The sequence below is a fragment of the Amia ocellicauda genome, chromosome 22 (genome assembly GCF_036373705.1).
Source record: "Amia ocellicauda isolate fAmiCal2 chromosome 22, fAmiCal2.hap1, whole genome shotgun sequence".
Taxonomy (NCBI): Eukaryota; Metazoa; Chordata; class Actinopteri; order Amiiformes; family Amiidae; genus Amia; species Amia ocellicauda.
In genome coordinates, this window is record NC_089871.1 from 8,588,020 (window position 1) to 8,600,778 (window position 12,759).

Here is a 12,759-nt window from a genome sequence, read left to right on the forward strand (position 1 = left end):
TCAGGCTTAACAAGGCCAACCTACATGGGACTGGAGCCCAGAAATCTCCATCAATATGTACAGCTGCTTGACTCCCTATCTTCAGTGGAGAACGACCAAAACCCTACGCTTGACTGTGTCAGTAAGAATAAAAGACAAATGCAGTCATCTGACCTAAAGCCACTCTCTCTGCTCCTTTCACTGGAGCAAAGCGATCTGTACCACAGCTTCCTCAAGGTTTTTTTTACGGAATATTTAGAGGACAGCCCAGAGAGAGACCTTTTCTGGGTCATGAGGGGCAACTCGGGCAGGAATGGAGGGAGTCATGCGCCACATCGGATTTCCTGGAGCCTCATGATCACTGATAACTACAATGGACAGAAGGACCTCGAGAGGACTCTGGAGAGCCAGCAGGCTGAGAGAGAGGGATGGGGCAGAAGTCAAGACGGGAGGGGGTTCACCTCCAGGGGCTGTTGTCTTATTTTATTTCTTTCCGGCCCCCTCGTGTGAGCGGAGCAGATGAGAGCTGCTGTGCTGGAACTGGAGACCTGGGGGGGCCACAGGCCAGCGTACAGGATCTGCTTCAGACCAGGAGATGGCACAGCAGTCACTTCAGTTTCCCAACAACAAGCTCAGATGGAACAGAAACCAGACCCAGATGAACAGACTGAGCGATCGAAAGCGTCTGGACAGATTTGTATGGGAGCATAAAATGTTTAGTTCTCCCACATCATTGAAAGATATATATAGATATACACTCACCTAAAGGATTATTAGGAACACCTGTTCAATTTCTCATTAATGCAATTATCTAACCAACCAATCACATGGCAGTTGCTTCAATGCATTTAGGGGTGTGGTCCTGGTCAAGACAATCTCCTGAACTCCAAACTGAATGTCTGAATGGGAAAGAAAGGTGATTTAAGCCATTTTGAGCGTGGCATGGTTGTTGGTGCCAGACGGGCCGGTCTGAGTATTTCACAATCTGCTCAGTTACTGGGATTTTCACGCACAACCATTTCTAGGGTTTACAAAGAATGGTGTGAAAAGGGAAAAACATCCAGTATGCGGCAGTCCTGTGGGCGAAAATGCCTTGTTGATGCTAGAGGTCAGAGGAGAATGGGCCGACTGATTCAAGCTGATAGAAGAGCAACTTTGACTGAAATAACCACTCGTTACAACCGAGGTATGCAGCAAAGCATTTGTGAAGCCACAACACGTACAACCTTGAGGCGGATGGGCTACAACAGCAGAAGACCCCACCGGGTACCACTCATCTCCACTACAAATAGGAAAAAGAGGCTACAATTTGCACAAGCTCACCAAAATTGGACAGTTGAAGACTGGAAAAATGTTGCCTGGTCTGATGAGTCTCGATTTCTGTTGAGACATTCAGATGGTAGAGTCAGAATTTGGCGTAAACAGAATGAGAACATGGATCCATCATGCCTTGATACCACTGTGCAGGCTGGTGGTGGTGGTGTAATGGTGTGGGGGATGTTTTCTTGGCACACTTTAGGCCCCTTAGTGCCAATTGGGCATCGTTTAAATGCCACGGCCTACCTGAGCATTGTTTGTGACCATGTCCATCCCTTTATGACCACCATGTACCCATCCTCTGATGGCTACTTCCAGCAGGATAATGCACCATGTCACAAAGGTCCAATCATTTCAAATTGGTTTCTTGAACATGACAATGAGTTCACTGTACTAAACTGGCCCCCACAGTCACCAGATCTCAACCCAATAGAGCATCTTTGGGATGTGGTGGAACGGGAGCTTCGTGCCCTGGATGTGCATCCCACAAATCTCCATCAACTGCAAGATGCTATCCTATCAATATGGGCCAACATTTCTAAAGAATGCTTTCAGCACCTTGTTGAATCAATGCCACGTAGAATTAAGGCAGTTCTGAAGGCGAAAGGGGGTCAAACACAGTATTAGTATGGTGTTCCTAATAATCCTTTAGGTGAGTGTAGATGTTCTTCCCAGACATAAGCAGATGACATACTGAGAATTTGAATGCCACAGAAATATACAGTGCGTGTTGTCTTCGAAGACCTGCATAGGGGATTGTATAGGCCTCTGAATCTGTCTGTCTGTCAAAATCTTAAATTCTCTGAATAGAATTGGGACTAATCCACACTAATAAACGAGCAGGGTGTCCCAAATTGTGTTCGGTCTTTAGTGGTATGAAAGCACACCCTGTCTCCATGGTTTAATGTTAAATGATGCTTTATTGACCATAACATGTCAGTATTGCAGTGGCTGGAAACACTTTCATCATTTTTACAGAAAAGCGCTGCTCCTCTGGGGTGCAAAGTTTTCCCAGCACAACTTCTGTGGTGGGAGTGAGAATATATATGACAGTACAATGACGTATATCTATTGTTTGCAGAAGGTGCGACTTGGCTATTTATAGAAGATCCTGTGTTCAGTTTAAACGCCATTGTTCTGTTTTTCTGTTTCAGCTATTCCCCCTGCTTGTCCCTGCATTGTTCATCGGCGCTATTATTAAACTCCAGTTACTCTTTCACTCAACCATCTCATGATGCACAACCAGCACGGATGTATGAGGTTCTCTGTAGATGCTCCAGTTAAACCCGTAGGTATTTATGTATGTCAACGTGGTTTCCCTGTCTGATTACTGTGTGTTGTGGGCGGGACCAGGTCCTCGTCGTGAATGGGGAATTTGTTCTGTTATTCTGCTTCAATTAAGTGCTTGGATGTTTCACCTGCAGAAGAGATACTTTCATACAACCTGTACCTGGATGTGCAGATGCAATCCCAGGTCGAATCGGGGAAACTTGAATGTTTGAATGAATTGCCATAAGACATATATATCATCCGGACTTTTAAGGTGCATTTTAAAACATGACAGTGAGAGTCTGGTACTGGTATTATATCTTATTACTATTATTTTCTCATTTAGCACGCCGTAGCCAAGACTGAAGTCAGAGTTGGACACTGATGTGTGTGTGTGTGTGTGTCTGTGCGCATGCATGCATTTTCTCCACCCCCCAAAAATCTTGGGTAATATATCCCTCTGCGTGGAATTGAGAGCGATTGAAATAAACTGGGCATCTGAGCTTTCAAACAGCACAGCAGCTGCACCACGCAAGACCAGGATCCAGTCAGGTCAGATGTGTGTGTGTGTGTGTGTGTGCGTGCATGCTCTGGGTGGGGGGGTGAAGTCTGTACAAAGTGAAGCAACACAATTGGCTCCGCGCCTCTGTTGATATAGTTAGCCTGGTGTCTTGGGCTGCTGCTGCTGCTCGCCTCCGCAGCCGCCCGTGTTTCATCGTATCATCATTCACATCCATCTCAGTGGAGGCTCTGATTGCCGGCCAGGTGTCCGTCCCCGCCTCTCCGCGGGATAAACGCGTCCAGACGCCGCGCACAGCAGCCGGAGCGCCGCCTCGGATCCGCTCGTTTGCAACATTTCTGCCTTCTCTTGTGCAGGAGCAGCTGCGCCTCCCCGCCTCCGTGCAGAAAAGTGCTCGACCGCTGTGGGTTACATTTCCGTTGCATTGCATCCCCCCCGCCCCCCCTGTCATTCATGCACCACGTTACCTGTGAATGAACTGCAGGAGGAAGACGCCAGTTTTTTTTTTTTAAATGCAGCTTAGTAAAATCACACTTTTTTCACTGTTTTGCAAAAACTTGGCGTCTGTGGTCAGCTTGCGAGATTGACCTGCACCGGCGAGCCCAGGTGATGCGCGCTGCACCCTCCTCTCCGGCTGCGTCTGGCTGATCTGGCCGACTGACTCAATACACCCCGCCGGCGTCTCCTCTCCGTGCGATGCTGGGATGGCTCGCCGCGGTTGGCATCCTGGTAGCGCTGGTCCTGCTCTGGCCGGCCACCCGACACCTGGCATCGGGCGCCCTCACCGCGGCACTGCTGAGCGGCTGGGGACCCAAGCTGTCGGACAGGTGCGTCTCGGATCCCGCAGCCGTGTCCCTGGTTTGCAAGCCCTCCGCTCTGGCCAACTACCTGCTCAAGCACTGTGCCACCTTCCGCCGCTTCGGCACGGGTCCGGGCTGGGGCTGGAGGGCGAGCCCCTTGCTGCAGACGCTGCTGGCCGTGTGCTGGCCCTCGGCGAGTGCGGTGCGCTTCGTGCGGGACTACCTGCAGCTGGGCGACGAGGGGCTGGTGGCGCTGGACTGGGCGGTGGCCGGGGCCGCGGGGGGCCACAAGCGGAGGAGGACCTCCAGCAACTCCACTAACCCGGTGCTGCTGGTCATCCCCAACTCCTTCGGCAAAATCACCGGCAACGTCCTGAAGGTAGGCAGTCCATCATGATGAAGGTGTTGTTGATTTATAGTTGTTTTTATTATGTGAATAAACCGTTTAGGATAGCATGCAAACTATATATATTTGTGGATTCACTTTTTTTTAATTATACCTGAACATGCTGTCAAACTAGCTATATAGATTATATTAAAATTGGATGCACACACTAAACAAAACGTGTTCCTTGGAAGAACTTCATACAGGGCGAAAGATTGGTTAGTTGATTAAAGTTAGGCATTTTCTAATGCTTTAATTTTTGCATCCAAGCCAGCAGGCGATTTGCATAATAAACTCATGCGATCTGTGCAAGTGACACTATAGATCATTTGAAAGCAGATAATTCCTTGGGTGGATCCAGTGTGAAAGTGTTCAAGAGTAAACTGCCTGCCCACTACATGTAATAGCAAGTGAAATGAGACGCCATCAATATTATTAGTCTGTAACAGGAGCTCCCCTGAGGAGAATTTAATTAAAATCCTACGTTCTTTTGTTGGCCTATATAAAAATGTTGATTTTCATTTTGTTGGCCATTACTCAGAAGAAAATCACTGAACCTCAGCTTAAAATCACTGTGAGGCACAAGTGCTGTATTATGATTGAGCAGATGGCGAGGATGTGTTTAGAAACTGAAGACTTTTTCCAGAGTGGTGGAGTTTTGATGCCGCAGTGTTGTGGGGGGGGGTCTTCCCCTGCTTGCCACAGACTCACTGACTGTGTTCAGCAGCTCTGCCGGTGCCTGGCCAGCACGGCTGCCTCCCGGTATTTGGGAGTGTGCAGTGATGGATGTGAGCCAGATCTTCTGTGATGTTTCGATGTCTCTCCTCCATGGTGCTGGTTACTCACTGCTATCAGATTAACGAGAGGGCTGAGCTGCACCCAGAAGCAAGAACATCTGACTCATTAAAAGCCCCTGCAAGGAGGGCAGGCAAGCAGAGTAAACACACAATACACACACACACACACACACATGTGAACCAATACAGAAGCAACAGTTATGCAAACTAAAATGGACCACTGTTTGTTGGCTGTTTAATATTATGCCCTGCCTGGTCTCGTCCGGGGTTATCTTCGGCGCAGAAGTGATTGTAGATAAAGCACAAGTGACTTAATTCATTTGATTGTGTTTATTTCCTCCGTCTCTTTGCACAGTATATTGCTCACACACACAACCAGAATAGAGGCCGCAGGGAGCCAGATGCGACCGGAAAAAGACGGGGCAGCTCCCAGTCGGTGGAACAGGTTTATCTGATTGCGTCTTTAAACAGCCGGTGTTTTGGCGTTTTTGTGTGGGAGCGTCAGCTTGGACGCACAAGCCCATGCAAATCACACCACAGTGCAAATAACTGCATGAAAGGGGCTTTATTCCCCCGGTGGCTCAGCGAGCAAGTGACCAAACTAAACCTGGTTCCCAGAATCTACAGCCAAGCTATCTCTTCTGCCGCACGGAGAACAAAGCGTTCCTGTCTCGCTCACATACGCCAGAAATCAAAGCGTTTTTTTGTTTTTGGTTGTTTGTTTACCTTTAATTCTCTGCATGCCTCAGAGCTTTGTTTGCATTTCCCGCTTTCTGGAACGGTCAGCTGCAGCTTTAAGGCTTAGTTTAGTGAATGAATCCTGTGGCCCTGCTGCTCCAGAGTCTAGTCACACAGATGTCCCTGACCGTCCAATTTGAGGCTTTTGTGTTACAAGTTAATCAAGGACTTGATTACAGGGCACCTTCCCAGAACCAAGCACTCGGACGGTTTGTTTCTTTTCTTGTGGAAATCCAAATCCAGCTCTGGCACGTGTTGGCTGCATCTGCAATGAAAATGCAGTGAAAGCTGAGCATTCATTAACAACGCCCCCCCTCTCTTTCTGGGTCACACACAAGCTCACTCTTTTTTTCTTCACATGTTTTCTTTGAGCTGAGTGGTGCTGTGAAGTTTCTCTCCTCGCTGCCGCTGCGTCACTGAGACTCATCTGAGATCTCACTGGGGCCGACGGATCGTACCCGAGGCTGGTCTCCGCTGCGCCATAGCCTGCCCTCCCCGTGCCGGACCCCAAGGCCGGTCTGGGCTCATTCCTTGCCGTCTGACCGCATTGGGGAAAGCAATGTTGCGTGGAGCTCAGTAATGGCCTGTGAGGGAGACCAGATGGCCCTGTCCTCTTCGTGGTGGTCTACAGTCGGCCCCGAGTAATAAAGATGGAAAAGCCAGGTGAAATCTGCAGGGAATTCGTGGGATGATTGAAGGAGAGGAGGAAGTCGTTACCCGGCTTCTCCTGATAGATTATAATTTATTATTATTATTATTATTATTATTATTAATGTTTGATGGATTCCGTTACATAAGTGGGTGGTGAAAGTACACAGTCCCCCCTCACACACGCAGACACTAGGCCAGTAATCACCTCCGCAGTGCACAACAGACTTCTGAACTCCGAGTCACCGCGCAGTGTGCAACAGTCTTTCGACTAGAGCTGTATCTGAAACCTGTGGTCGCTCTGACCTACATTAATGATCTGTTGTTGTTGTGGTTTTGCAAGAGGTGTGCGTGCGTGCGTGTGCGTGCGTGTGCCTGTGTGTGCATGCGTGTGTGTGTGTGTGTGTGTGTGTGTCTTGCACTAGAATTGAACTCTTAACTGAGATGACTTCATTCAAAAAAGTACATTCTGTGAACAATTAGAGAGTTGCTGTTCAGGGAGAGATTCGCTGACTAGGAGCTCAGCAGAAACCGAACGTGGGAGACCTGGAGGCACCGCGGGACCGGTATGGGAGTTCTGACACCGAGCTCGGCTGTGTACCCGGAGTGGCCCTGTACCGGCCCCCGGCCTCGCTGCCCAGGATCGCTGATGAGCAGCCATCGATTCATGGCTGTTTACACAGGACTGACACGTCGTAAAACAAGGCATCTGTGAGCGAGTGTGAACTTCAAGTGTTTTACAGCATGTGGGGCGGGAGTGTGGAGCAGCTGTGGTGGGAGAAACAACAGTGTGTGTGTGCGTCGGTGGGGGACGGGGACAGTGTACTTCGCCACTTCGCTGGAGGGAGAGGCCACTTTTCACTCTCGTGGGACTAAGATCTTCACTTCTCTCTCTCAAGTAGAAGCACTGGAGCTGAATTTGAAAGTCAGCACCCGGCTGCTACAAATCAGGAAAACATTTTTTATCCCCCCCCACCCATCTCACGTTGTTGCAGATGTAGGGTGAGGAATGTGTCAGGGGGGACAGGGACGCGGCCCCTTATGATGCAGACCGGCGAGGGGCTGGCCAGGCGGTGTTCAGAGCGGGGTGTCCTTCGGTTTCGGCGCCTCCATGGTGAATTCCACACCATCCTGACACACAAACGCACGCCGAGGGGAAAGGAGTGTAGAGAGGCCTCATGAAAGTGATTTGCAGGAGCCTGATTTATAGAGGGCTGTTACATGTCGTTTGAATGTAGCGTGTTGGTTCAAGGACCAAGGGCAAAGAGGAATCCCAGGATCTGTCCGCATGTCCGTGGTGTTGAGCGTGTGCTTCCCAGCAGACGCTTGAGGCCTCCAAGATCTGAGACTGAGCTGTTTCTCAGTGGAAGTGGAGGCAAATAAGTAATTTATAAACAAACGGGAAGAAAGAGTTTATATTTAGAAAGTGCGGCTGCCAGGCAGACACGTGTCTGAGGGGCTTCGGGGCGTCTCTCTCACACGGTGTCTGTCTGCTGCTCGCGGTTTCGACAGAGAATTTAGATCACAGTCTCTCGTCACAGGGCAGGGGCTGCCAGTGTTATATAAGACCCCCTTGAGTCTGTAATAGACAGGTTTCTGAACCTGGGGAGGGCACACCAGTCTGTATTCGATTCTGTCTTGAACTCCTTTAAATCAAGGCAATGAGGAATTTATTTATTCGATTTCTCGCGTGTGACTTTTCACATATTCCTTGTCACGCCTCTCCCACGCCTGTCCAGTTTATCCTGAGTTCTGCCCACAGGCGGTTATTCTGGCCACGCTTTGCGTTTGGGCAGCGAGGGCCCTGGATCAGCGCCTCGTACGTGCTGTACTCCCTGGATGTAGATTCCTTGGCAGGCCTTTGAGGTGTGCTGCCCTCCGTTGGCCGTCTCCTGCTTATCCGCTGGACACGGGCAGATCAGCCAGGCCGTGGAACTGAGATCCGCACCCCCCCACACGAGTTCTGTTGTAAATATTTAACACCCTTATCGATCACATCCTCCCGGCACTCAGGGGAGACGTTGCCTCCATCTCCTCCTTGGCGGGATGAACCAGTTTCTGCTGGGAGAGGGGGCTGCTGTTACTGTCAGCCTGCGGGCTTTGAGCTTCACACGCAACAACCCTCACAATATCACACGCATTATAGCCAGCTCTATATTTATACCTATTCCTACCCCTTTAATATGCCTGTTGCTATACTTATTTATATCCTATTCTGTATCTACATCTTAAACTGCTTTTATGCAAACTGGGCTTCCTGTGATGTTTTCAGGTACATTGTGGGTTGTGTTCTGTATTTTATATGTCTCCCATCCTTAAGAAGGCTGTTTTTTGTCCCGGAAATCTGCAGCCGCAGTCATGTATAGAAACTGTTTTCAGGCTTTCTGGTAGGATAAGGAATTTGAATAAGCTCCAGCCCCAATCACACAATTCAGCAAAATAATGACGACAACAACAACAACAAACAATGTGTGGAAAAGTGAAATCCTGGTAAAACTGAGGTGCTTTAATAACCAGTGTCTATCCTCTCCTCTCTCGCCCAGTTGTGTGAGGTGGCCCTTGGTCATGGATACCTGCCCGTGGTGTTCAACCGGCGCAGCCAGAACGGCACCCCGCTCACCACGCCGCGGCTACAGCAGTTCGGCGACCCGGCGGACCTGCGCGAGGCGGTGCGCTACATCCGCTACCGGCAGCCCTCGGGCCGGCTGTACGCTGTGAGCGAGAGCTCGGGCTCCGGCCTGCTGCTGTCCTACCTGGGGGAGTGCGGCTCCTCCAGCTACGTCACGGCCGCCGCCTGCCTGTCGCCCCTCTTCCGCTGCCAGAGCTGGTTCGAGGACGGGCCCCCGTGGCTCTACCGCTGGGCCCTGCTGCTCTACCAGAAGATCAGCCTGAGCAGGTGAGGAGGAGGGCGAGGGGGTGTGTAGTTTTCCATTTCCTGTGTTCGTCTCTTTGGGCGTTATCCAGGTGTGTGATGTGGGTGTGGCTCTGTGGGTCACGTACTCTGTCTCTCTGCAGGTACCGGACGGCCCTGGGGGAGGCGCTGCAGGTGGATCAGCTGTTCTGCAGCCGCACCCTGCGGGGGGTGGAGGAGACCCTGTTCTGCCAGCCGGGGCAGCCGGGGGGCTCGGCGGTGGCCAACTGGGAAGCCTACTGGGAGCGCAACGACCCCCTGCGGGACGTGGACGAGGTGGCGATCCCGGTGCTGGCACTCTGCAGCCAGGACGACCCGGTGCGCGGGGAGCCCGGCTCCACGCTGCCGCTCGAGCTCTTCGAGACCAACCCCCACTTCTTCCTGCTGCTCACGGCGCAGGGCGGCCACTGCGGCTTCTCGGCGGAGGGCGAGGGCGAGGGCGGCCCACTGTGGAGTCACCGGGCCCTACTGGAGTTCTTCCGCTCCACCACGGACTTCTTCGCGGCCGAGGAGCGCGCCAAGCAGGCGGCACGGCGCCGGGGGCTGGGGGGCGGCGTCGGCGCCAGGGGCTTCCGGCACCGCAGCGTCAGCACCTGCAAGCGGCTGCCCACCTGCTCACACAACATCCACGCCATCTACAGCTGGCAGAGGTCCTACACCAGGTGACCGGCAGCTTCTCACTCCCCACACACCCACTTCACCAGGACGGACCCCCCTGGGCATCACACAGGGCAGCGTGGGTGCGCTCTGTCACTCCACCACTGGTGTACCAGACCCAGGATATCAACCGTAAAGGATGCGTTTTATACATTACTAACATTTTTTTGGGAGGAGGGTGTCGGGACAGGATAGTCCAGCTCTCTTGGTGAAAGTGGTGAAACTCAACATCCAATAAGAGACACGGACACTGCAGCACACATGTAAATGGAATCTGGTGTGTGTGTGTGTGTCAGAGCTAGGAGATGAACCTTTCCTCTCCCACTGTTCGATTCATATTTGTGTATTTGGCATGTGCCCCCCCCAATCCTGTTGAATGGAAGGTGTTCACAGTGCGTCTGACCAGCCCTGAAGACATTGAGGACCACGTGTGCGAAGCCTGTTGGCACAGCTGGGTGTAGCCAGTCTGTGGTTTTTTAAATCCTGTTATTCAGCCCTGGTTTGTATGGAGACGTGTCTTTTAAAAGGACAGTGTTTGTGTACACATATATATATATTTTTTCCGCTTGGTACCATTGTGTGTGGAGGATTTTGAGCACTTATCCTAATAAAGAACGTCTATTTAAAGTGGTGTCTTTGCTTGAGGAAATGTCTTTCACACAGAAACAAAGCTTGAGGGTCCGAGTGACGTGTTTTCTAGTGTTTAATGACGCTGACAGCATCTCGGAAACAAACTAAAATAATTAAATAAAAATCAATGAAGACCGTGGGCTGTTTGCAGACAACTGTCCAGAGAAATGTATTCAGTGCCAGATCAATAGTTAGAAGCCCTTTTCTTTCTCTGATTTGAGTGCAGATTACAGGCCTCTGAATGTGCTGAATTAACAATCAAATACTACTGGGGAAGGGGAAGAGTTTTATGCCTTAATAGTCCCATTCACATCTCATTTAACAGGTGGAGATTAGAGCGCAACAGTGTGCAAACATGGGCACCAAGTGAACTCTATTAATAAGGGTCACAGCCCTGGGTTTGGACACGATCATGCGTGCTTGGTCCGTGCTGTCTTAACAGACCCGAGTGCTCCTCGCTGTGTGGCTGAGGGGTGAAACCGAACAGGGCTGTGATTTGGGAACCGCGAGGCGCAGGTGAGCCGAGCGAGGAAGTGGCCCCTCGCTTTCTGGCCCCTGGGTACCGCATCAGTCTTACTCAGTCCCGTGTGCGGCCGGCCTGCCTCGGTCGATAACTTACTTTCAGTGCAGACAAAACTGAACCGACAGCGGTGCCGCCACCAGACCGTCTCATTCCATTTGGACTCTCTAATGTATTTAGTTCCCTTCTTGTGTCTTGGCCTCCGTGCGTCTTGTCATCACCGACGGTCACCTGACAGAGGGATTGACCTTCATCGAAGTTTTGCCATGTCCGCGTTTGCATCTGAAGAAAATTATTGAAGACATTGATGCGAAAGCTGTTTTGAAAGAAAGCTGAAATGCATTTTTTCATACGTATATGTGTGTGTGTGTGTGGGGGGGCGGTGCATGATAAATATAGTGCCTCCATACCTATAGACTTCCTAAAAACTTACCGCGTACAGAAGATCAAGTTTAGACGGCTGTATAATCGTTTTTCAATGGACTGTGTTACTCTCCTGTGTTTAAGCTGCACAGCGCCATTGATGGTCCTGCGTCTCCCCCTTGTGGACAAATCTGATATTGCCGTTAACTTGTTTCGAGAGTTATTAACAAATAAATGGTACGTCTATAATCGTGTTAATAAACGGGTATTTGTACATACGTGTATATATGAACAGTTATGGCTCTAAAACTGGTCACTAAACGGAGACATGTTACAGAAAATGCGCAATACACAGAGACGCCCGGAAAGATGGAATAATACTCTTCATCCGGAAGTGGATCGATACAGGCGGATGATGATGATGATGATGATGTATATACAGTGTATTTAACTTATAATAAGTTCTATAAACGCGACTCCGTCCTTGACCCGCAACGTCACCGCCGCTGCGTGTCGGTAGGCGGCGCTGTCGGGGCGACCCGGAGAGACTGGCGGGGGGGGACTCTGCCTTTGGCTCGGAAACTGGGGCTGCCACCTTTTTAAACATAGCACGGGAGAGCTATATTTAGCCCGGTTTATAAAGGTTATACAAGTATTTTTATAGGGCTAATGATGCACTGGGGTAGATGACAGCTACAAATGCACAGGGCAGCACATCTCCATTACCCTGCGTTTGTGAGACAGTGTCAGAGAGAGGGTCAGGAATATGAACTGATAGCTCATTTATTAAGTGCGTACATTTAACATCATTCTGAAAATAAATAAAACTTGAGACACGCTGGTGTTTGTGCTTAAACTGGTTCTTCCACTAACCGATGCTCTTTTTATAACACAAGAATGATGGATTCAGATTAAAAGTGTATCATTCTCTTACAATTTACTATATATATATATATATATATATATATATATATATATATATATATATAACACATACACTCCTGACTGGTTCTATATTAGGCTGTTAATATCTCCCAAGAAGGTGGTGAACTTGACCCAATGCCAAGTGTTATTCGATGTCATATACTGGGCAGTAGAATGTGTTGGAAATTATCATCAGTCATTGTCGTCCGACTGCTGAGGCTTCGAGCCTTAAAAGGCAGCTGCCCAGTTTTCCAAGCCATGACATCATCACAGTCATGTGACATCCATACCTTTGTTTTCG

General features: G+C 49.9%; 1 protein-coding gene across 1 annotated transcript; it reads left to right on the top strand.

Moving 5' to 3' along the window:
* Positions 1–2,516: 2,516 nt before the first annotated feature.
* abhd15a (abhydrolase domain containing 15a) lies at positions 2,517–10,652 on the top strand. Its single transcript, XM_066695900.1, has 3 exons — positions 2,517–4,264; positions 8,997–9,349; positions 9,469–10,652. Exons 1-3 carry the CDS (start codon positions 3,782–3,784, stop codon positions 10,028–10,030), a joined length of 1,398 nt encoding a protein of 465 aa, XP_066551997.1. The 5' UTR covers positions 2,517–3,781; the 3' UTR covers positions 10,031–10,652.
* Positions 10,653–12,759: the final 2,107 nt, after the last annotated feature.